Here is a 26,403-nt window from a genome sequence, read left to right as displayed (position 1 = left end):
TTTTACAGTGAGTTCAGTTACCATGTCAGCTGACATTTAACTGTCAATCTAGAGTGAAGAGTCAGAATCTTCGATAATGGGGAAAATGAACAACCTCAGTCATCTTGATCAATCAAAATGAGGAGTGATATGATTTCCCAACATCTGTTGGATGGGAATTATAATGAAGTATCAATTACTAGTAACCTTACCATAAAGTAAATATTTTTCTAAATTATTACAATAGGATGGATGATACACTTTTACATTTTACATGTTTTACATGTATGAAGCCGGAAGACATCCCTATCATAAGCTGAGGCTAGCAAAGCAGTTGCCAGAGAAATCTCCAATGCCTGAATCTCCAAAAAAGTATTTTTCCAATCTTTGAGAAGTACATTCCCAACAGAAGTATGTTGGATTATGATATATTTGGGGAACGTATGAAGCATTAACTGTCTGTGAAGTGCAAGGATAATACAAAAGTGAAAGATTTCAATCAAAACATGACAAATAGTGTTTAAGATTCATCATACATAAGCACAATGCTTTTTATATGTAGTCTCAATATACAGTTATTCTGTTGTAAACGTTCTCAAAGAGAGGAAAGATATTCTTGGACATCCAGACATTGGATATTTCTCAGGCAACTTCTTTGCTGGTCTCAGTACATGATAGTGATTGTTTCCCCAACTTCTTATGTGCAGAACAAAAATATTCCATCCACTTCTTTTTAATAATTTAAAGATATTCCCCCATTGGTTGCTTGGGGTCAGGATAACTCTGATTCTTCCTCATAATTCACATCCAGCAGAACTTGAGATATCTTATCACTACTCGTTTTGACTGACTGAGATCTGGCTCTTCTTTCAAGCTTGACAGTAAACTATCAACCAACAAGGTAACCAAACTCCATTTAAAATGTAACAATGGCAGTGTTAACATAAGAATAAATATTTTACAACCTTAAAAACATAAGAAAACGCATAATAAAAACATAGGTTCCTTTAATTGTCAATGTTGAAACTCTTTGATAAAAATAGTTGCACATGTGTGTTTAGCATCATTTTGTGTCATATAAAACACTCACTTATCAAAAATTTGTGCTTCACTCAACACTTTTCAATACAATTATATACATACATATAATTACTACAGTTACTGTATATGCAGTGCATATGCTTTGTATGCGTTTTCAAAAATAGTAAAATTACCGACCCAAAGAATGCTTCTAGCTCAAATTTCTCATCAGAAATGAACTTTTTGGCCCATTTTGCCTCTAAAATCACCTGTTCCCTGAGAGATTTCCAAAAAAGTTATTATTTACCCTACCCTAGTTATATATATCTTTAGAAGATACATGTAGCCTACATGTACCTGTACATACATATAAAAAACAACGCAAATTAAGAATTCTTTTGAAAACAGAAATCCGATGTGAATTTTTCATCAGAGTAAATGTTAGCCCCGTGCTGAAAACTATGTTCATCTTTTCGACGGTCCTCGAGTCGTACATCGTAACAACGGTATCTAAAATCACGAAGCAAAAAGTAACGCTAAATCACAAGTGTCTCTGTGTCTACGCCGAAAAAACTATTATTCACATCCTTTTTTAAAATTGCTCATTAAAGCAATAAATATGCCAAATTAATAAAGCACCGCTGGCTTTAAGACAGATGTAACAGGAATGGTAGTCCTAGGAATGCAGTCCGGGGTCCCATATAATTAGAACAGGTTAAGGTAAGTCGGAGTATTGGGGTTAGTATATGAGAAGAATGTCACCGGAACAAAGACATGGGAAGCAGACTATGGTACCTAGTAGATTACCATTCCTGGTACAAGACTTCTGTCTGTCGCTCTTTTAGTAGTTAAGCAATATATGCGCGTATATGTATTGTTGCATCCCTAGATGAACGCGTGCTTGGTATCAGTACGTGTCAGGCGTTTTTCCTATGTCTATCAACATGTGCGTGAACAGGGGCTTTAATCTGATGTCAAGCACTGAGTAGTTAACGTTACTCAGACCGTCCCAGGGCTGTCGCTCCATGCCTTTATGAAGAATTTCAACTCTGGAATTACATATGAGAATTCGTGAAGTTCAGTATAACTTTTACATCTGTACAACTGAAGTTTATTGAAGGGGCATTTTAGATATACATGTATGCCCAAACCCTAAGACAACATTTGCCAAAAGCATAAATTTTAATCGGCTTTAATGCTCATGATGAAAATGAACATTTAAAAAATTTAGGCCATTTATTTAAAATATTAAAAAGATATCATAAACAAAGCATGGTTGTTTAAAATTTAGCCATTTCTAGTGTATAATTTAAAATCTTAACACTTTTGTAAGTCGCACGGAGATTTTATGGAAATCACCTTGTAAGAATGTATTATCATTATTTTTTGTTTAAAACATGATTTAAAAAAACTTTGTTGTACAGTGGCAGTCACACCTCTATATTTCTCTTGACAAATCTTAAGTTGAGCCCCCGCATTGATAAGTATTAATATATCATGTCTAAGTCTACATTTACCTTCTTTCGTTTTTCCTGCGCTGTGTATGCACTAACATAGTATAACGGCCGGTATTGAGGGATGGGCGCGAAATCCTTAAACCGGCCTTTTTTATTCTGAAATTGAAACAGATATGTAAGTCAATGAAGGTCGCCGAAGAGACAAGAATAATATGCACGGACGCGCGCGCGCGCGAAAGAGAGAGAGAGAGAGAGAGATTCTCCAACTCCTGCATGTAAGAGTAACAGTTTGTAGGAAGCGGGTTTGTGTATGTGTGGGTTTGTGGAGGGGGGGGGGGAGAAATGACCATTCAGAAAAAAAATAGCGAGGGGGGCTTAGCTCATAATGCTTCCTGCGCTTATGACTGATATGATTGAAAAAAAGAAAAAGGTCAAGTACCACCCCACCCAAAATGTCGCCCTGTGGCTTCTACACATACGACTTTAGGAAAAAGAGGGTTCAGACGCTGGTTACCTATAACCCATATCATCATCTTCTGCTCCCCAGCCCCAGTAAGGCCACACTTTTTTAATTTTATGGATGACATCCTGCGCGCGCACCGATTTTCGTCCGTTCTCCAAAAAAAAAAAAAAATCCCCCCCCCCCCCCAAACCGCCCCCCCCCCCCCCCCAAAGGAAGTCGGTTGTCGCAAACATCGTTATTGAATTTGCCGGAAAATGCAATCGGCAATTCTCTGCTAATTCCGCAAGCTCCATACTGTCATTGTCGACTGCGGAGACATCCGAGTAGTTCCGAGTGTGGAAAATGAGCTTTCTGCGCATGCGTATTATCACCACATGGAAATATGGCCGTTTTGCCGTCAACTTCATCTCTAGCATTAATACACGACAATTAAAGTCATAAAGAGAACGGGGGCCGTCGTTTTGGATTGGTTTGCCATTGATATTGGACATGGAGATATCACCCTTTTACAATTTTACGAAAGGCTGGCCGCGGCCAGCAATCATCGCCCGGAAAATTTCAGTGACATTCTGTCCAAAGCAGCACATACCAGTTTCTTTTTGGAGCGAAAAAAGGGTCGACAAGAGCGTCGCGGTATTTGGTGGACTGAAGGTCGGACAGGCCACCCGATAGTTGGCTGCTAGCGTGTGAGTCGAAGTAGACAAAATGGCATCGACCGAAATTACCTTAGTAGTAGGAAGCATAGGCCTATCTTTGCTTAATTTTTTTAACAATTCTGTGAAGTGTTTACAATGCTTTAATTTTCTGAGAGTACAAATAAAGACACGCTATTTATTTGATATTTGTTTTATTGGTTTCTATACCAACAGAATGCATGAAATAACCTTAAATAGATTTGGTAATATGCAGCATAAATATTCATGACTTTTTACCTTTCTACGAAGTAGGCCCTATTCACAATGCTTTAATATTTTGAGAGCATGGATAAAGACATGTTGTTAGTTTGATACGTGTTTCTGTGGTAAATTAGTGTTTCCAGCTGTGTACTGAAAACATAACTTTTCTTAAGCATTTTTTTTTTTTTTTTTTTTTGGGACTGTTTTTTTTTTTTTTTCGCCCGCTCGCACCGACTTTGGGGTCCCCAGAGGATGTCATCCATAAAAATAAAAAAGTGTGGCCTAAGCGTTGGAATAACCATTGACAGCCTGGAAGTCCTGGGGAGTGAACATCAGTACACCGCCCACAAGGGGACCGTAAGGAAGACTGAAATAGAGAGGAAAACAATCTTGGCACACTGAAACTGCATAGTATGAGACAACAACTTCATTGACTCTTTTCGCAAGGCCGGTATCAGATATATAAATTTGATTATACTTTGCAGGGCATATACTAACAAAAAAAAGGAAACGCAAGTTTTGATATGTATATGGTTTTATGCTTTTGTGAGTCATCTTTCTCCATTCTTCCACCAGTGCAGCTCTTAACTCTATGAGGGTGGTAGGCTGTGGCTGGTGGTTGTGAAGTCGGTTGTCCAAATCATCCCAGTCATGGGAGACGTGTCTGGTCTAAGAAAAAAGAGACTGGATCCGCTATTGCTGCAGGTATGCCTGTGCTATCCTGGCGTTATGGGGACGGGTGATGTCTCGATGGAGCAAGCCTACGGTTGGATGTTAGTGCATGAATGGCACAATCACCACGAGTTCTGTGTTATAATCACCTTAAAATCACCACGAGTTCTGTCTTACGCCTGCCCAAACCATGACACTGTGCCAGTGTCAATGATCAGTGGCACAGCCCCTGTCCAGATCAGACAGCCGTGGCATGGTGACAGCATGGAATTCAGTCTCCTAAACTTGGTTTTTTTCCCCAGTGTCCACTACGAAAAATAGAACTAAAAGCATTTTACAATATATATGTATACGGTGTTTCTTCAATCTTACTTGTAATCCAATACGTCCACAGCTGGTGCCAAGTGTCTTGGCTCTCTGGCGCATGCGTAGGAATTATTGTTAAGTTCCGGAATGAGATCTACGTCGTGGAATATAACACAATCCATGGGGAATTGCTGTCTTATTTCTAGAAAGGCTGCGTTCATTAACATCGCTTTGTTGTACACCCCGATCCCAATCTGAAACATAAGGCACAATACAATGAAAGAATGCATGGCTTCATTCACCAGCAGGCCCATTATCAGAAATAGCACAATTAATGGACAAAAAGATCATATATTTATCCACCATAACAAGGAACTAATGATTTCATGTTAACGCCAAGGGAAGGTATCCTGGGTTTCAGAGGAAAATTATTTAAAAAACGCTGGAAACTGCCGTCTCTACATGTAGCGTCACGACAGAAGCATATCGGAGATATGCGTTCCAAGTGCCCTCTGAAACTCACGGTGGGGGCAGCGTTCATTAGCCGACTTGCAACTTAGTATTTAAGAATCGAATAACATTTCACGCAGTCAAATATCTATCTTAAGGGGCGTATATGAAAAATATTGAAATTGCCAGTTACAAAATCATAATTAACACCAGCTTAGCTCATCAATTAGTAAAGTATTCTGAGTACTCGGGCTAAATTTCTATATGATCACAAATGTTGCCTTCACGACTACTGGGTCAGCAAGTGATGTCACTAAGGTACATGTATACTGGTACCTGCTCAACAACTAATATCCTATAGTGTAAAAGTTGCCTCTGTAAAAAAGGATGCATGAAATTTAAAAACACCGCCAGGTGGCCCCATCTATCCCTGAATGGCACGACTATGGTGACGCGATTTCTCGCCAGACAGTCGCGTGGGTTCCATTTTCCACCTGGACTGATGCCTTGAAGCTTCTGAGAGACTTCTTGGAGGCTGATTGTAAAATTCTTCGTAACTCCGGTGTTTCCAACTGAAAATGATTAGTTTGGTTTACAAAAAATTGTCTTTTTCTCTTTAGAATTTAACGTAGGATACTAGTCTGAGTTTCAGGTCCTACGCGGGCCATTTTCTTCGTTTTTTTAGTGCGCACAGACTAAAAAATCGATCATGAAGACGATGGCACACATTTGAGCCTCAAATTTAGGATATTCAGTTGCTACTTATTTTCCAGATCAAGAGAAAAACATTAGCTATACTACGTGTACCTATAAATTACTTGATTTTGTCATTTACTGTTTAATTCATATGAGAGTATCTCTCGCGGTTAGTCATACGATTACGTATTCTGTAGTCTAGACTACAAACATAGTAGGTATGCTTACATTAATCGCCCAAACCCATTTTTATACAACAGATGTAATCCCATTAAGGGACCTTAGTATACAAATGCGTGTTATACATGAGGAACAGCTTTCTAGTTGCCCACTTGTCGAATATAATTTTTTTTTTCATACTTAGACCGTACTGCAACTGCCATTATGATCGATGTCAAAACTCCCAACTGGATAAAATAATAGCGAACAATCGATCAGCCTTGTTTTACCACACACACGCGCCGAGAGACACACATAAATAAATTAAATGGCAAGGAAGAAAACTACTTTTCTATATCTTAACCTTTTTAATTCTAACCTTTCTTTTATTTTATTCACGTGATCATCCCAAATATGGACCACGATGGAAATAAGTGTTTTCACTTTCTTGTGTTATCCCAGTGTATGAAATGGCCGCCTGCCCGCCAGCCCGAGGCTGGTAACTTTCAGGCCGGGCGGGTAAGATTTGCAAATTACCCGCCCGACGGGCTGGCTATTTTTACAGCCTATTTCCACCTTTTATTTTGTCTATGTTCACAAGCGATTTCAGCAAAATATCAAATAAACTCAATGTTTTCACCCACTTTCATAGAAGCAAAGAACTAACCATAGCTTGCAATCGAACGCTCGTATCGAAATGTAACCAACAGTCTCCCTCTCAGTGGCCTCGTTTTCGAAGTTCCGTCTGTGTGATATGAAGTTGAAAGACAATTTGAAACGAGGCACATTGTTCTTAACCAGCTTCAGTGCACAGCAGATAACGTTACGTCATTGTTTTGTGTAGAGGAGATACCGCGAGTAGCAATTTGTAGGTTGAGAGTAATAAAAATGTGAAAGTATAAAAAGTTATGATATTGATTAAATAGACTTATAGGCACATGAAGTGCTTATAATCAACAGTAATCAAGGCAACGGAGGCAAATTAAAGGAAAATTTTACAAAAAATTTGAATCCCAAAATTATGAGTGAACGTACGAGTTTACGCCGTGCGTCAGATGTAGTTCTTTTCCCACGTGCTTTCATCTTGGGCTGTCAAAAATGAAAAGATTCTATCAAGTCCGATAGAGAAGTTCACAAAAGAAAAACAATTGAGGAAAGAAATAAAAATAACAAAGATTACGACAGAACCAAACGAAAGAGAACAAATTGGGACTCATGGGAAGGTGACTTCGATTTGCAATTAGTCGAGCGGCAACATTTTTTGTAAAACCGTAGGCCTGACTCCAAAGTATCACGCATTGCGACCGAGCGCAAGCATCTCGATCCAATAACTCGCCCATACTCGCCCCATATAATATATTTTAGCCTCTATGTGATATATATATATAGCTATTCTCAATAAGCAATGCTTTCAAGATACGGGGCCCTGCAGGACTGTCTATGGGCCATTAGCGTGCAGGACCGTTCCCGACCGCTTTTAAAAGCTTAAAAGCGATATTCAAAGGGACCCTATACGTGCTGAATTCTTTCTTCTTTATTGTCAGCACAGAGATCGATTTATTTGACAACAATATATATGTTTGGTCATACTTGTTGCTATACAGAAAAGCAAAAATTATGATCAAATGATATCACGAAATCGGAATAAAAGTTATGAATAAATTATTGAAGAAGAAATGAGAAACACAAGGTGAACATAAACTGAATTGACTACCCCCGCCCTCCCCCGCCCGCTAAAGGGCCCTGAAAATTTTTGGTATTTTAGATGGTGAATGGTGCCATTTGGTATGGTTTAGAACTATGATTCAACTAGTGAAAGTCTTATTTCAAGAGGTGAGTTTTTTTTTACAGAAATTGAAAGTGGAGCGTCAGGACCCCCCTGACCCCCCTCTAAATCCAACACTGACAAGGTATCATTCAGTAGAAATTCCAACCAATTTCTAAATTTCCATGCATAAGGCATGATATTGCCCTTTCATTTCCAAATAACTCTCCCAAGAATGCACTCTAGACCCCCTCAGCATACCTCTCTTAACTCTAGGGGTTATCATAACTAGGGCAGGTAACTACATGGCCGGGCTGGTAACTTTTCAGAGTTACCTGCCCGGCGGTCTGGCTAGTAATTTCCTTGAATTTCATACACTGGTTATCCCTATCACTCTAATCACTCTAAACCACAGCCCATATCGACTGTTTTGCCGCACATGTTACAGTTACCAGTAGTACCTGCATAACTTTCCGCTGCACCAAATTACTTTATAAGACCCCATTCCCAGAGATTAGATCGATCCAACTGGATTGACCTTACTCCCTGGGGGTTTACGCTAAATAGCTGTTAGCCGAGCGGGCACGAAAGTTAATTACCCCCTTACAGTTTGTAGTAGGCGGGACGGACATTTAAGCCGGATTATCTGACAGTAATCTAGTGAGACTCCCCACGGGGATAGATCGATCTAAAATCTATGGGAATGCGCCCTAAAACGATATGAGACATTTTCACTCTGCCTTTTTGAGGTCCCTGGAAACTCATTCCTCTCCTGTCAGCATGTTTCTCACTCCACTGGCAACGGCAGGGACATGCAGATAAATTCACTTTACATTTAGTCAATTGAGAAAAGTTTCCAAGATACCCTGTAGCGTAGCGATAATCTGAAGGTTAGCTATTCCTAAGGTTCTCTGTGTAAACAGCTTATAGTGAGAGTTTCTCCATCTCACGCCCTCCGCTCGAAGCCAGCGCAGTATTACCCTCTACCAGGGCGACTGATACGTAGTCACTTCAGCTAAAAATGACCCATCTATCTAGCTAGAGACATATCTGTAAATATCTGTAAAAATCTATCAGTCTATAGATAGAGGGTAGCGCAGTATAGGCTACGTGTAAATCGCTCGGTGGAATTCCAACGCTGACAACAGTAAACAGTTTCAATCATTTAATGTTCACTCAGTTACATTCTACCAATCAGTGGGGAATCCTACTCTTTAATCTCAGACCAAGACGAAAAAAGGGGTTCTTAAACTTAACTTCTGAATCACATTAACAAACAAAACGTCTATACCTCTTTAGACTTTACACGACGTATTATGAAGCATAACAAACCATAAACAAAGACATTACGTGCAATTACCGTAAATGCTTTTGCATTTTATGTCTCCGACAGTGTGTGTGTGTGTGTGTGTGTGTGTGTGTGTTGGAGAAAGAGAGAATGAGGAAGGGAGGGAGAGAGATGCAAGCATTAAACACTTTACACTTACCAGAGCGACTTGCGTCTATATCACACAGACGTAGTATCTTTTCAGAAACATTACGATCACCTGTAGCAACGAAATCTTTGTCCACTTTTATTCTACGGTGACATTTTCCGCTGTTTTTATCCGAGTCACTTATCCTCAATGTGCCCCCTGTCAAATGTAAAATTAAAACAAATCCAGTCTGAAGCAAAACGATCAGGATAGACAATTTCACGACCAGCCTTGGTCTCCCAGCTCGCCTGGCCATTAGTAAGTTTCCCGGTCAATGATACACTGATAATACAGCAATAATAGCTCTTGTTTTAATCGGACTCGCCCAGTTAGTGTGAGGTCGTTAATGATATAATATCATCAAGGCTATCTTGCTTTCATCAGTAGTTGTTGTCACCTACATGGCCTGAAACTCAAAACCTGCGTTTACGAACTTGGTACATGTACCGGGGTAGGCACAATGTACTTGAATTACAAGGAGATAGGTACCCGTATTTACTGCCTTGGTTGGTATAATGAGTCACTTTTTGCTATCGAACTCGAATCCCTCAATCAGATGAATCTGCGCACTAACTTGTAACTGATAAAAGGGCCTGAAAAAAACGATGTTCCAAAGCACAGTTCAAAGTGCTGAAAATGTGAGGTACAGTTGCCTCAGTTCTGTGCCTTACATGCGACACATTTCTACTGTAGTAGTAGGTACATCCAGGTAGGCCTACTTACATGTACAGGTACACTGTGCTGCGGGTAAAGCCTCATTCAATTCTGTGTTTAAAACTTTCGATCGAATTCATACATATCCATGTCCGAGAAAATCTTTGTGTCCTCCGTCGCACTTTGTAGTATATAATTGGCCTCTGAAAGTTCTTTATGTATCGATTCACTCACCAGTTTGATAAAATTCTAGTCTTTCTATTCTAGTCTAGATGACTGGTGCAAAATTGCTCAAAAGGTGGAAAAAGCATGAAACTTGGCACAAATGTTCTTTGGACTATGCTGATCATTTTCAAGGGCAGTGCCCAAAATTTCAAAGCGTTGCTTAGCAACCGTTGCTAAGGAAGTGATTTACCTTAGTAACAAGCTAATTGGACCTTTCTTGTTCAGTTTAAATGATTTAAAAAGGCTTTTAATAATGTTTCAAGCCATCAGAACTATCACTTTAATATTTAATTCGGCCAATATATAGCTCCAGTCATCCAGACTATTCCACCTCTATGCAACTACTACTACCGCATAAATGTATATGGGCATGTAAGTAAGTACCGTGAAACCTGGCCTCGAGACTTTTTTACAGGTAGATATGAGCTGACACAGGCACAGAAGGAGACAAGTCCGACAAATAACATTAGGGCAGACAAATGCTACTATTGATAGACAACTGAATGGCAAACAAATGTAAAAGAATGCAATGCTTGGTGTTTCGCTTCCCTCTACCAGGGTGTCAGATATTTTAGAGAAATTTTTAAAAAGACAGAGAATCAATTTAGGGTCTATCTAAAGACATATCTGTGAGTATCTTGTGAAAAATCAATCTGTCGCCCTGGTAGAGGGTAGTGTTTCACCGGGCGTATTCTTTACCACAAAATGAGAGAGGCAGCCGGAGAGAGAGAGAGGCAGAGAACATTGATGAACATTGATATTCGTCACGTGACACAGTGACTTCGACTATGAGCACAAGATTATATGCCAACCTTATTACTGTTATTTTACCAATTGGTGTTATATTTCTTATCCTCCACTGATTAAATATTTTTTGTCATTTTCTTCATTTTTAATTTGGTCTCCATATTTTGCTTCGTTATCTTACCTAAATCTACGTCAAATTCTATCCCTAGCCTTTTGAAACTAGTTTTTCCCCAATCTAATCTATATTTTGGTCAGAGGATATCTTTAGAGTATCGCTTTGACCCAATCCATATAACTTCAGTTTTAGAGAGATTAATATGCAGACCGGAGATCTTCGAAAATTTATCCAAGACAAATATACATTCATTCAGTGACTTTTCTCTCCTGTCAAGTATAAGAGTAGTGTCATCTGCATATAATGAAATTTTTAATTCTTTTGCACCTATATTAATACCCTTTATATTGTCATTGTTTCGTATAAACGCCGCCAATATTTCGGCGCATAGAATAAAGAGATAGGGTGAGAGGGGATCCCCCTGACGGCATCCTCTATTAATTTTAAAGAATTCCGACAATGATACCCATCTCCTGACTGAATCACCAAAGTTAAAAAAGGTCAGAACCTTTTGAATGAATGACCAAGACAAGGAATCGAATGCCTTTTCAAAGTCAATTAATAACAGTAACCCAGGAATATTTTCTTCCTCAGTATACTGCATTGTATCGTATATAAGTCGCGTGTTCTCTCCGATATATCTACCAGCCATGAATCCGGTTTGTTCCGGATATATTAATTTATCTAACACTAGTTTTACCCTAGCAGCTATCGAACCCGAGGCGATCTTGTATATAGTATTGAGAAGTGATATGGGGCGCCAGTTTTTAAGAAAGTGGCGTGGTTTATCTCCTTTCGGGAGGCAAGTGATTATACCTTGTTTTTGCGTCACCGATAACTGGCCAGTTTCGTAAGCAAAATTAATTGACCTGACAACAAAAGAGCTTAGTTGTCTCCAAAATACCTTATAAAATTCAACTGAAAAGCAGTCAGTTCCCGGGGATTTGTTCGATTTCATTTTAGATAATGTTTGTGCTGCTACTGCCTCCGTAATGGGCCCTTCCAATTCTGCAGCTTCCAGATTGCTGAGTTTATAAACATCGCTAAGGGTTACCTCATTATCTAGGTTAACATCTTCTATGTTATGCTCCCGGCATGCATACAGATTTTCATATAATTTTTTTGTATTTTCTAGTATCTTCCCCTGGTTAATAATAGTTGTGCCATCGTCTAGCTGAATTCTTGGAATCAGTTTATTGGTAAAATTTCTCGATTCTAGACCACAAAAATATTTAGTTGGTTTTTCGCCTTCCTCCTCCCACTTAGCTCTAGATCTTATAAATGCGCCTTGTAATTTTTCTTTTCGTACTTCCTCCAATTCTTTTTGCTTTTGTCTTAAAGTCTGAATATTGGCCTCGCAAGTTATATTTTCTAAAAGTTCAATTTCCTTAATTAACTAACTTCTTTTCTATTTCTGACTTTTTCTTCTTTTGGTAAGACGCATAAGAAATTGTCTTACCCCTAATTTCCATCAAAAGGGTTTAAAAAATAGCTGATTATTTACCGTAAAATGGATTTCTCTGTCCGGTATATTTTGGAAGTTTTTGAAATTATATACCGGGGCAGCGTACTGTTTTTTAACCTCTATAATTTTACTTCTAATTGCTTCGATATATGTGATATCGTGCAGTAAGGAATTATTGAATTTCCAGAAGCCCCTACCCTTAACGTACGCGTGGAAGGTAAGTGACAGCACTACAGCCGAGTGATCAGTCCTATAGCCGGGCTTAAAGGACATTAGACATATAAAAATCCATTTCTCGAATTTTGAAGATTCAGCACTCAAACTTTACACTATAGATGTGTGTTAATCTCTCCCCGCCATTTAAAAAGTATAAAAACAATCTATTAGTAAAGAAAAGCGTTTTAGTAAACCTCACCTTAATTTGCATAAATGAAGCAAAAAATCTGGATCACGTGGTACTGTGACGACAATGAGGATAAAGGTCTATGAGACTCAACTGGGCTGCATGGTGCACACAGACAGAGAAGTTTAGGAAAGTTGTGTTGAACGGAGTTGAGCAATTTTCGTTATACCTCAGTGTATTGCCGTGGGATTCACCAAAATTACAGCACTCCTTGACAATTCTTTCTTTGTCTGTGACGGTCTTCCGTGACTTACTTACTAACTTCGGTGACAATAGTTGCGATGCTCGAGATCTCGGCCACATCATATCAAAAGCTGATAGTCTTTTAGATTAACTGTCATCAGTTGGCAAGCTTACTAATTGCTGATGCATTTTAAATGCATTGTAGTTGACCAAGAGTTCGTTAACAATAAAACCTGTTAATTGTGCACCGCTGCACTTCCCAAGCCAGGTAATAACAGGTATCAAACTCGTCTTGGTGGACTTTCATATTTTTCAATATATCTAATTTATTTCATGGGGTTATTTAATTGGTATTTGTAAATGACATTAAATATCAATATTTAAACAATTAAGTTCAAACACGGTCGCGAACATTAATAAAAGAAATTGCTCTCAGGGTATCTTGAAGCATGCGTTTGCCCAGGCATTACTTCCGTGGAAGAAAACGTGTTGAGGAAAAACAGGAAAAAGAGCGGTATATTAAAGAAAAAATGGGAACTGCTGTAAAAAAATGGTTCATAATCCTAACTCGTTTATGCTTTGAGGATTTGTTTCTGAAGGTTATTTCATCTGAAATATTAAATAATTTAAAAGATTTATCATTTTATAACTTGAAATGCAAGTTCTGCGTCTGAACGCAAAACTTTTTGTTAATTTGTAAGCTTTGTCAAACCAAAAAACATGCAGCAGATCAAGGTAAAAGAGCATTGTTTGCTACTAGTAGCATGGAAAAAATCATTAACTTAATGTGTTTACTAAATGTGCAGTTTTCCGTACGTTAGTACATTTTAAATTATGCATGGAGATTTAACCTAGTAGGGATATAACAAAGCTACAAACGGATTTTTTTAAAAGAATGTTGGGTGTAAAAAAGAGCACTACTAATAAATTAGTTCATTGTATATAACTTAGTATATTATATAAAGCGGGAGATACCCAATTCTTTTAAGTATGAAGCTACAGTTTTTGAAATATTGATTTAAATCCCCTCTTCGAAAAATTGTATTATAACACCGTGCTATAAAGATCTACTCAAGAAAAAATTTGCTTGGGTAAAACTGAGTACGGAATGAACTGGAGACACTTGGCTTGTCATTTAGTTTTCACGAAAATATGTCAGATAACTTTATACTGTCCTTGAAAGAGTAAAGATTGAAAGGTAATTTTAGACAAACTTTGACGGGGGAAATATCCACAAAGAGTAAAGGGCTATTGCGCCAACATCTTGTTGAAAATTTTACACTGCAATTCTATTTAAATAAGCTAAGGAACTAATTGCCAAATTTAGACTTTCATCACATAACAGGGACGTAACCAGACCTGTAAAATTTGTGCGCACGGATTTAAAAAAATTACAAGCACGTACAGCAAAATGTAGACTAACGCATGTTACCCATGAAATAGATGAAGTGCACAGTAATTACCCAAACGAAGCGCCTTCGGGTATTTCGCTAGGATCTTTGATGATTCGTTGCGTCCCATTCACTCGTACTTTGAGTTTGTCCACTATCAATTTAGCGGTTTTGTCCCCTGCGGCCTTGGCCTTCTTCAGGACTGGGTACAACTCCTTGCGTCGTCGCTCAATTTCATGCGGAAATTGTTCTGAGATGCCGTAGTGGAGACCAGCTGAATTTTTCTTACCCCCTTATATATTAAATTTGAGCTAGTGCATGGGTGAATGGGTGTTTAATTCTAAATGTAAGTCCATTTTTAAATCTAAGATGGCTCCCCTCTTTAATTAGTGGACAGGTGCCGCACCTGGGTACCTCACATTTCACTAGCTTAGATTTAATAAATATATTGACTTGCAGTAGATGCGGTGAGAACTATATAGGACAAACCGGCGACACTTTCCGACATAGAAGGACCGTTCACAGACAACAAATAAGACAACCTATATATATATATATATATATATATATATATATATATATATATTAAACACACACACACACACATGTATATTGGCACCCTTATATTCCGAATAGCTTCTGGGTAATTAAAAACCATTACAGACATCATACAGACTTGACATTTAATATGGAATATTTTTTTCCAAATCATTTTTCATCAGTTTTTCCTTTTTTGCTGACTGATAAATGAAAATAAGGATTAAAATCGTGTTTTAATAACTTTTAATTATCTCTTTGATGTCATTGTGATATCAGTTCATTTATGCAATTCGCCAGAGAAGCAAACAAAAACACATTGCCTATTCTATGTCATACGACAACCATTAAAATAGATATTTTGGATCTCCATATTTTCCAAACTATTGTCTTTAAAATAGTTACACTATCCACAGAGGACCCTCATGTCAGTGTCTAGTCACAGTAACGGTCGCTGTTACGCCTGACCTCTTCTGGCTGCTACCAGCGCTCTCACGTGGCAAGGCATTCCTTGGGATAGGTTTTTAGAGTTCAATCTGGAATAATATTCCAGGCATCGGTCAAACTCTGTCCAATTTGGTCCAGTTTTGTTGTAGGACATATAGGCCATTGATTCGGCGAGTAATGACCTACCCACATATTGTCTATGTGGTTCAAATATGGCGATTTTGATGACCAAGGTAGCTGCTCATTCACTTGGTTTTGTAAGTAATCTGCTATTAAAAGTGCTCTGTGTGAACCGGCTATCTCACCGTGCAACCTAAAATTGTTCCTAAGGTGCCCCCTATCAAATGATAGTCAAGTGGTTCCCAGATTATTCCTTGATTTGATCTGGTTCAGGTTTTCGTCGATGACTACCATTGGTGTTTTGGCACCAATGTGGTATCAACTCCAAATACTGACGCTGTTAATGACTTTAGTCACTTTAGACGCGGCACACGCTTCGTTCTTGGCCCCTTCTAGATGTCTGTAAACTCTGTTTTGACTAGTTGAGCGGTACAGGTGAAATCTGACCTCAATAAAGAAAGCCAACAAGTTTGAGTGTTCAACCCAGAAACGGTCAAGGTCCCCAATTCATTAGAGAAACACACAACGATGTTTTGCTGTTTACAGTGGATTCCTCAGAGGTCGTCTGGTATTCTAACCTTCTAAAACCAGGTTGGTGTTCGCTAAGGGGCTTGAAAATTTTGGTGGCAATTTACCCCTCATTCTGAACGGACTGGGTGGTTTTTGTTTAGTTGCAACAGCATATTCCGAAAGACAGTGGGTCCTGTACCCTGGTGGTAAGATTTCAATACATTGGGTGTGGCCTCTTTGTAGGTACATCAGTCTGGGCATTACTCTATAAAACTGTGCGGACCGTTTCGTTTGGCGCGATCATCTGTCTGGCAATGTCTGACTATTTTGCGCCATTCTGCCACAGATTAAAGAAATTGTAAAGCACTGCATAGCTCATTTTACACACTGCAAAACCGACCACTTGCATGCAAAATTTCAGATTTTTCTATGCAGTAGTTCCCGACAAATGGATACTTTTTTGATAGAACCATGCTTTGCCAAAGCCAAGCTTTGACCTGCCCAAAGGAGCACTACCCAATTAAATCACTGCATATTACATAATTCAACAGCACAACAAACCTGGTATTCAGTTAATTGGAAGCGATACACCTGACTACACACTTCTCCATTCACATAACTTATATGAGTTTTGAGTTTTTTGAAAAAAGAACGCATTTTTACCTAAGCATACCTTCGAAACTGAAATGTTCCATATTGAATGTCAAGTCTGTGGTTATATCTTTAGAAGATACATGTACCTGTTCATACATATAAAAAACAACGCAATTTAAGAATTCTTTTGAAAACAGAAATCCGATGTGAATTTTTCATCAGAGTAAATGTTAGCCCCGTGCTGAAAACTATGTTCATCTTTTCGACGGTCCTCGAGTCGTACATCGTAACAACGGTATCTAAAATCACGAAGCAAAAAGTAACGCTAAATCACAAGTGTCTCTGTGTCTACGCCGAAAAAAACTATTATTCACATCCTTTTTTAAAATTGCTCATTAAAGCAATAAATATGCCAAATTAATAAAGCACCGCTGGCTTTAAGACAGATGTTACAGGAATGGTAGTCCTAGGAATGCAGTCCGGGGTCCCATATAATTAGAACAGGTTAAGGTAAGTCGGAGTATTGGGGTTAGTATATGAGACGAATGTCACCGGAACAAAGACATGGGAAGCAGACTATGGTTCCTAGCAGATTACCATTCCCTGGTACAAGACTTCTGTCTGTCGCTCTTTTAGTAGTTAAGCAATATATACGCGTATATGTATTGTTGCATCCCTAGATGAACGCTTGCTTGGTATCAGTACGTGTCAGGCGTTTTCCCTATGTCTATCAACATGTGCGTGAACAGGGGCTTTAATCTGATGTCAAGCACTGAGTAGTTAACGTTACTCAAACCGTCCCAGGGCTGTCGCTCCATGCCTTTATGGAGAATTTCAACTCTGGAATTACATATGAGAATTCGTGAAGATCAGTAAAGCTTTTACATCTGTACAGCCAAAGTTTATTGAAGGGGCATTTTAGATATATGCCCAAAACCTAAGATGACATTTGCAAAAAGCATAAATTTTAATCGGGTTTAATGCTCATGATGAAAATGAACATTTAAAAAATTAGGCCATTTATTTAAAATATTAAAAAGATATCATAAACAAAACATGGTTGTTTAAAATTTAGCCATTTCTAGTGTATATTTTTAACGCCAGTATTATTTTAATCTAAACACTTTTGTAAGTCGCACGGAGATTTTATGGAAATCACCTTTAGAATGTATTAAAATTATTTTTTGTTTAAAACCTGATTTAAAAAAACTTTGTTGTACAGTGGCAGTCACACCTCTATACTTCTCTTGACGAATTTTAAGTCGAGCCCCCGAATTTATAAGTATTAATATATCATGTCTAAGTCTACATTTACCTTCTTTCGTTTTTCCTGCGCTGTGTATGCACTAACATAGTATAACGGCCGGTATTGAGGGATGGGCGCGTAATCCTTAAACCGGCTTTTTTTATTCTGAAATTGAAACAGATATGTAAGTCAATGAAGGTCGCCGAAAAGACAAGAACAATATGCACAGACGCGCGCGCGAGAGAGAGAGACGGAGAGAGAAAGAGAGAGATTCTCCAACTCCTACATGTAAGAGTAACAGTTTGTAGGAAGCGAGTTTGTGTGTGTGTTGTGTGTATGCGTGGGTGTGGGGAGATGACCATTCAGAATAAAAATAGCGAGGGGGGCTTAGCTCATAATGCTTCATGCGCTTATGACTGATATGATTGAAAAAAAGAAAAAGGTCATGTACCACCCCACCCAAAATGTCGCCCTGTGGCTTCTACACATACGACTTTAGGAGAAAGAGGGTTCAGACGCTGGTTACCTATAACCCATATCATCATCCTCTGCTCCCCAGCCCCAGTAAGCGTTGGAATAGCCATTGACAGCCTGGAAATCCTGGGGAGTGAACATCAGTACACCGCCCACAAGGGGACCGTAAGGAAGACTGAAATAGAGAAGAAAACAATCTTGGCACACTGAAACTGCATAGTATGAGACAACAACTTCATTTACTCTTTTCGCAATGCCGGTATCAGATATATAAATTTGATTTTACTTTGCAGTGCATATACTAACAAAAAAAAAAGGAAAAGCAAGTTTTGATATGTTTATGGTTTTATGCTTTTGTGAGTCATCTTTCTCCATTCTTCCACCAGTGCAGCTCTTAACTCTATGAGGGTGGTAGGCTGTGGCTGGTGGTTGTGAAGTCGGTTGTCCAAATCATCCCAGTCATGGGAGACGTGTCTGGTCTAAGAAAAAAGAGACTGGATCTGCTACTGCTGCATGTATGCCTGTGTTATCCTGGCGTTATGGGGACGGGTGATGTCCCGATGGAGCAAGCCTACGGTTGGATATTAGTGCATGAATGGCACAATCACCACGAGTTCTGTCTTCTAATCACCTTAAAATCACCACGAGTTCTATCTTACGCCTGCCCAAACCATGACACTGTGCCAGTGTCAATGATCAATGGCACAGCCCCTGTCCAGATCAGACAGCCGTGGCATGGTGACAGCATAGAATTCAGTCTCCTAAACTTGGTTTTTTTCCCCAGTGTCCACTGCGAAAAACAGAAATAAAAGCATTTAACAATATATATGTATACGGTGTTTCTTCAATCTTACTTGTAATCCAATACGTCCACAGCTGGTGCCAAGTGTCTTGGCTCTCTGGCGCATGCGTAGGAATTATTGTTAAGTTCCGGAATGAGATCTACGTCGTGGAATATAACACAATCCGTGGGGAAATGCTGTCTTGTTTCTAAAAAGGCTGCGTTCATTAACATCGCTTTGTTGTACACCCCGATTCCAATCTGAAACATAAGGCACATTACAATGAAAGAATGCATGGCTTCATTCACCAGCAGGCCCATTATCAGAAATAGCACAATTAATGGACAAAAAGATCATATATTTATCCACCATAACAAGGAACTAATGATTTCATGTTAACGCCAAGGGAAGGTATCCTGGGTTTCAGAGGAAAATTATTTTAAAACGCTGGAAACTGCCGTCTCTACATGTAGCGTCACGACAGAAGCATAGCGGAGATATGCGTTCCAAGTGCCCTCTGAAACTCATGGTGGGTGCAGCGTTCATTAGCCGACTTGCAACTTAGAATAAGATAAATTATATTTAAAAATCGAATAGCATTTCACGCAGTCAAATATCTATCTTAAGGGGCGTATATGAAAAATATTGAAATTGCCAGTTACAAAATCAACATTAACACCAGCTTAGTAAAGTATTCTGAGTACTCAGGCTAAATTTCTATGTGATCACAAATGTTGCCTTCACGACTACTGGGTCAGCAAGTGATGTCACTAAGGTACATGTATACTGGTACCTGCTCAACAACTAATATCCTATAGTGTAAAAGTTGCCTCTGTAAAAAAGGATGCATGAAATTTAAAAACACCGCCAGATGGCCCCATCTATCCCTGAATGGCACGACTATGGTGACGCGATTTCTCGCCAGACAGTCGCGTGGGTTCCATTTTCCACCTGGACCGATGCCTTGCAGCTTCTGAGAGACTTCTTGGAGGCTGATTGTAAAATTCTTCGTAACTCCGGTGTTTCCAACTGAAAACGATGAGTTTGGTATACAGAAAATTGTCTTTTTTCCTTAAAATTTTACCTGAAATTCTAGCCTCAAATACTCAGGTCTTACAAGCGTCAGTTTCTTCCTTTTTTTAGCCCGAATGCAAAGCCTAATAAAATTGAAGATGAAGACGCTGGCACACATTGGGCCGCAAATTTAGGGTAATCGGTTACTATTTATATACCAGGTCAAGAGAAAAACATTTAGCTCTACTACCTGTGCCTATAAAATACTTGATTTTGTAATTTTCTGTTTGTTTAATTCATATGAGAATATCTCTCGCGGTTAGGTATACGACTATGTATTCTGTAGTCTAGACTTCAAATATAGTACCGTGCGCACATTAATCGCCCAAACCCTATTTTATACATCAGGTGTAAACTCATTAAGGGACCTAACTATACAAATGCGTGTCACACATGTGAAAAAGCTTTCTAGTTGCCCGTTTTGTCGAATACAGATTATATTTTTATCATATTTAGACCCTCTTGCAACTGCTATTATAATAGATGTTAAAATTCCCAGCGGGATAGAATGATTGCTAACTTTGAAGTTTAAATCTCAGTCTTGTATAATCACACACACACACACACACACACTAACACACACACACACACACACACATACACACATACACACACATTTAGCTCTTCTTAGCTTTTTTTAAATTTAATCCTTTTTTATTCTAGTCACGTGATCATTCCAAATATCGACCACAATGTAAATAACTGTTTTTATTATTTTGTGGTATCACTATATTTGTCATGTTTTTATACATATATATTTATTCATAATTTAAATTTCAAAAAATAATTAATTAATTTCATTTACTACTTATCCCTCTAGTTGTTCCTATCGTACCGGGTATAAGTTTGCATTCTACTCATGGGGTCTAGCGACCATGTCTACCCATGCTATTGACTATTTGGTTATTAAGCGGAGTGTTCATTTTTAATCAAATCCCTATCACTGTTTGCCGCACATGTTCCAGTTACCATAACTGTTTACTACTTTATATAACGATATGAGACCTTTTCACTCCGCCTTTTTGAGGTCCCTGGAAACTCATTCCTCGCCTGTCAGCATTTTTCTTACTCCACTGGCAACGGCAGGGACATGCAGATAAATCTACTGTATATTTATCAATTATGAGGTTAGCTTCCTGCGAACACGCGAAAACTCAAGAATGGCCTCTGTGTGAAACACGTCTTTTTTAAAATTTAAAAAATCATTCATTTTAGTGAAAAAGGACGAATTTGAATGTCAGTTTCTCATACTTAACAAGTTAGTGATAAATGTTATATTATTTTCGTCTATGGCTAATTAAAGATATTTTGTGCTGACATTTCGCGCTAACCGCAATTTTCCTCGAGAAAATGATTTTTTTTCTATTCTGCTCATGACTAATGGATCGATCGATCCGTCTTCTCTTCACTTGGAGCGATGTGACCTTAAGTACAGGTAGCGAGCATATCGCGGTTGTACCATTTCAAAGATAACTTGCTTTAAATTTTTGCATTACTTTATCCCGCCGTGTCTTCCTGACAATTCAGGCACTTTAATTTTAGGGATGTTATCATATTTAAGGTTTTGATTGGATAAATAAGTAGCTTTGTAGGATGTGTTACCAGAAAGTATGACTTTTGGAAATTTTCAAAATGCATTTAATCTAAAGAGAGTTTCGATGCAACTGTTGCAAACTCGGGCAATTTTTGTTTGGATTATTTTTCGCATCATGCAATTTTGGGAATTGTGCTCTAAGTATGATAACTTAAAACAGAATTTATTATAACTTACACATATTCCTGAAGTTCATAAATATATAATGAATAATCATGGGTGGATTTGTCCGCAAACTCTAACGAAATCACAGGTTGGCTCTTCCTAATTCCATTCTGCTGACTCTTGCATACTGGTCAACAATGGTGGTGAAATACTCAGGCCCGTAGCCAGGGGGGGTTCGGTGGGTTCGAAAGAACCGCCCCTTTTGCTGGGAAAAGGTCTACTCTGGGTAAAATTTGATCTAGGTACATGAAATTTTTATGCGAAAAGGTCCACTTTTTCAGAAAAAGAACCCCCTTTTAAAATTGCTGGCTACGGGCCTGATACTAGTACAAACATCACTTGACTTGTCATATCTATTATTGCAGGTATTGTTCGGCCAACCTAAATGAGCTCGACATCCATGTTGTAAAAAAAGGATCAGTTTGCAAATTTTGTACTACACACACTGGACAATAGAAGTGTCACCCCCTAACTCAGAGTAATAAAAGTAGGCAGATCTTGGGTACTTAAAATGCCTGGTCTACTTATAATGTGACTAATAAGTATGAAACCGCTATACCATGGAATTGTATTGTTGGTCTTGTACATGTACAGCAAATGTTATTCCTGTCCAATATGGCAAGATACAGGCAATTATCTAACGGTTATAGGTACAAGTTAACCTGAAGAGGCGGAATATAAGCAATGTCAGAATATCGATACAATTGAATTGTTCAGTCAGAACCGTGCAGAGGGTCTGGTCTCGGTATAGAAACACTGGATCAAGAGACAAATTGCCTCTGATGGGTCGTCCAAGAAAAACTACTGGCCATGAAGACCGACGACTGATTTTGATGTCCAGGTTGTCAAAGTTCGACACTGCTTGTCAGTTGACAACACAGTGGAACAATTTCACACATAAGAATGTGTCTGTGAACATTGCTAGGCGTCGGTTACATGTTCATAGAGTGTACAGCAGGGTAGCAAGACTGAAACCTCTTATATCGTTACAAAACAGGCAACATAGAGTGAACTAGGGTCAGCAGGATCTGGAACTGGACAGTCCATGACAATTGGTCCTATATATTTTTTCTGATGAGTGTCGCTTTGGTCTGATCTCTGATGACAGACGGGTACGATGCTGGCGAACTGCTGGTAAAGCATTTGAACCACATGCACTGAATTTTCGAACCCGGAGCAGCATATTCATCATGGTGTGGGGCTGCATCAGCATCCATGGCGTGCGCGAATTGATAGTGGTTGATGGAAACATGAATCACTAGAAATATATCGATGTTTTGCAGTCAGGCTTGCTACCATCTATTACTAACATGTTTGGTGACAGGAATTATCCATTTGTTCACCAGGATGACAATGCCCCTTGTCACAGGCCCGGAGCAGTTGATGATTGGTTTGACCAACAGGACATTCGCAGGGTGATGTGGCCTGCCCAGGGTCCGGATGCAAACATAATAGAAAATGTGTGGAATGATATGTCAAAACTTTTGACAAATGCCCGTCTAACCAGCAGAGAAACTCTGTTATTTTCAGTGTTTCATGCTTGGGCCAGCATAAGCCCTGAACGCATCAGACAATTATATGAATCCTTGCCTCGTAGACTGGCACCTATTATTAGGTCACGTGGCTATGCCACTAAGTACTAATATTGGACTTGAACTGCATATTTTGGTAGAATGTATATTTTGTTCTCATTTTGTGATTTTTTTGTGAAATTTGATGTTAATAAAATGATACCAGGAGCATATCATTCCATAGTCATTTATCTCCCCCATAGTATTGGTTCAGTAGGGGTGACACTTCTATTGTCCAGTGTGTCAGGCCTTCCCAACTACCAGACTCAGCACCTACGGGTCCAGAATAAACCGGTATATCTGACCATACTACCCGTTTTCAAGGTGTGTGTCAGATCGCATAAAAGAGTATCATACCCTATCACAAATTCTGTAAGCCTACCTGTCATCCGGGTATCGCGCCTCGTTTTCGTCAAGTAGGAGTCGTATGAATACAACAGACGACTCCCTCAATCAGGGGGTGGAAACGCGCCACTTAGCCTATGTGATTAAGACGAGCCTAGCCGTCAGTACCGGTTATTGTTTTGTGACCTTGAGGAGCAATTAGGTTTGGTCGTTGCGGCACGCATGAACAGTAGTTGAACTACCACACCTGGGTCTTTTGTTTTTGACAACTGTTCACTCGTCATCGAGGCGCTTGTTCAAGACTACAGGCTGATATCTACTAGTACTACCAGTAGCTTCATTAGTAACGTTCCCACAATACTTAAGTTTTCTGTCCGTGCGTACAAACCCTGAAAAAGGACAGCCTCGCTGACGAGAACAATGGACGTTTCTCACCCCTCTCTAGGATTACCCCTGCCCTCAATCTCGTCCATCCCGGTAGTCATGAAAATATTTAACCCCCGACAGAATATGCTTCCGCTATCAAAATTAGGTCTACTTTTCTAAATTAATATATAAGTTTGCAAGTTCTTATTTACAAAACATCATTGGCTATGTCCGAACCTAAATTTTATGTTAAAAATTGCGGTACTGTCAGATTTTTGCATAAACAGAGAAAATTGCAGCAGCGCATGAATCTAGATGAGATGCACTACTTTCCAACCCCGCTTAGGATCATTGCTATCACATCGCCCACCAGGCAAAATCGGTGTGGTGGCTGATACTCTGTAATGCGATCTGACACACACCTTGAAAACGGGTAGTGTGGTCTGATAAACCGGTTTATACTGGACCCGTAGGTGCCGAGTCTGGTAGTTGGGAAGGCCTGTGTGTGTAGTAAACTATTTTCTTGGGCATTTCATTTCGTTTGTAGAGTTCCGTTTTTCCACTTTCTTTGCTAATTCTTGGGTTTATTTATTCTGCCAGAGTTGCAACCTGACATGAATGGAAAACAAGTATCATTGTTTTTTAAACGCCCTTTCTCCAGTGCTTTTCTTACCCTATCCATAGCCACAATTCTATCGATTAGTATCATATGCCTAACATGCTACAATGTAAGGCGGTTCTCAGATATTAGGAAGGGGTTGAAGGAACATGTAAACATAAGGGTAAATTGTCATGTCATGTGTTTTGGCTTTGATTCTTAATTTTGGCCCAAGTGAAAATGCTGTGTGTGTGTGTGAGAGAGAGAGAGAGAGAGAGAATGCAGTACTTTACACTTACCAGACCGACTGACGTCTACATCACACAGACGTAATATCTTTGCAGAAACATTACGATCACCCGCAGCAGCGAAATCATTTTCCACTGAAACACTTGTCCTCAACGAGCTCTGTGTCGATCGTAAAATTAAAACAAATCCAGCCTGAAGTAGAACGATCAGGATAGAAAACTTAACGAGTTGCCTTGGTTTCCCAGCTCTTCTGGCCATTAGTGGGTTTCCCGGTCTAATACAGCGATAATAGCTCTAGTTTTAATTGGAATCACCCTGTTATACTGTACATGTAACTGTGATGTCTTGAATGATATAATATCATCAGGATCCTGACTGTCATCAATGGTTGCTGTGGCCTACTTAATCTGAAACTCAAAACCCGCGTCGGTTTTGGTAGGGTGTATCTTGGGGTCGTTTTTTGCTCTCGAACTTTAGTCTCACAATCTGCGCACTTCCTTGTTCCCGATCAAATATCAAAGATCGAACCGGCCTGCAAAAGCAATGTTACAAGGCACAGTTCAAAGTGCTGCGAGTGTGTGGCACTATGGGCGGCCAAAAGGGCAAAAATTCATGTCGTCGATTCAGTTATGTTTCGTCGATTCACTGCCTTCCCATCGATTCAGTTTCAAGTTTAAACGATCCTGTCATAAATTCAACATCTACTTTCGTCAATTCAATTGTCAAACATTTCTCATCTACGGTGTATTAAAACCAATGCTCTCACGATTTTCGTCGATCGTCTAACTATTCTCGTCGATCGTGTAATCTCGTCGATCGTCCAACTAATCTCGTCAATCCTGTAACTATTCTCATCGATCGTCTATTCTCGTCGATCGTCTCATCGATCGATCGCCAGAGGGCGCTGCGGTAGCAACACGTGCTTCTGTCTGCCAATCACGCGGTAATTTTTAACTCGGCCAGCCATGGTCAGAGTTGAAAACAACTAGAAAATAATGTCAATTAAAATTGAAATTGTTGAGAAAATTTTCTTATTTCACTAGCAATCATTTTGTTGTCTGCCATTTTGATAGTCATGTGATGCCAATGTGCTACCGCAGCGCCCTCTGGCGATCGATCGATGAATGATGAAGTGACGTTACAGGATCGACGAGAACAGTTAGACGATCGACGAGAATAGTTTGACGATCGACGAGAATAGTTACACGAT

General features: G+C 39.2%; 3 protein-coding genes across 4 annotated transcripts in view; 1 reads left to right on the top strand and 2 right to left on the bottom strand.

Moving 5' to 3' along the window:
• The window catches only part of LOC106162220 (dihydroorotate dehydrogenase (quinone), mitochondrial), a 114,980-nt gene that overhangs the window by 33,489 nt on the left and 55,088 nt on the right, over positions 1-26,403 (top strand). The window lies entirely within an intron of this gene.
• LOC106176966 (beta1,4-N-acetylgalactosaminyltransferase A-like) lies at positions 970-26,403 on the bottom strand. Of its 2 annotated transcripts, none has more exons than XM_087012165.1 (6): positions 25,244-26,399; positions 20,025-20,260; positions 19,304-19,491; positions 18,502-18,624; positions 2,517-2,612; positions 970-2,048 (listed from the first exon to the last, which is right to left on the bottom strand). In XM_087012165.1, the coding sequence occupies exons 1-6, from the start codon at positions 25,449-25,451 to the stop codon at positions 1,907-1,909; spliced, it is 993 nt and encodes a 330-aa protein (XP_086868291.1). In that variant the 5' UTR covers positions 25,452-26,399; the 3' UTR covers positions 970-1,906. The 2 variants fall into 2 exon arrangements, with proteins under 2 accessions (XP_086868291.1, XP_086868292.1); XM_087012166.1 differs by lacking the exons at positions 970-2,048; positions 2,517-2,612 and adding exons at positions 15,121-17,569; positions 18,045-18,140 and having other exon boundaries at positions 25,244-26,403.
• LOC147762529 (beta1,4-N-acetylgalactosaminyltransferase A-like) lies at positions 4,098-6,186 on the bottom strand. Its single transcript, XM_087010543.1, has 4 exons — positions 6,183-6,186; positions 5,580-5,815; positions 4,860-5,047; positions 4,098-4,182 (listed from the first exon to the last, which is right to left on the bottom strand). The coding sequence occupies exons 1-4, from the start codon at positions 6,184-6,186 to the stop codon at positions 4,098-4,100; spliced, it is 513 nt and encodes a 170-aa protein (XP_086866669.1).

The sequence above is a fragment of the Lingula anatina genome, chromosome 4 (assembly GCF_051362555.1).
Source record: "Lingula anatina isolate TDL-2025a chromosome 4, LinAna3.0, whole genome shotgun sequence".
Classification (NCBI taxonomy): Eukaryota; Metazoa; Brachiopoda; class Lingulata; order Lingulida; family Lingulidae; genus Lingula; species Lingula anatina.
The sequence above is the reverse complement of the archived record's forward strand: the minus strand, read 5'-3'. Positions and strand labels throughout refer to the sequence as shown.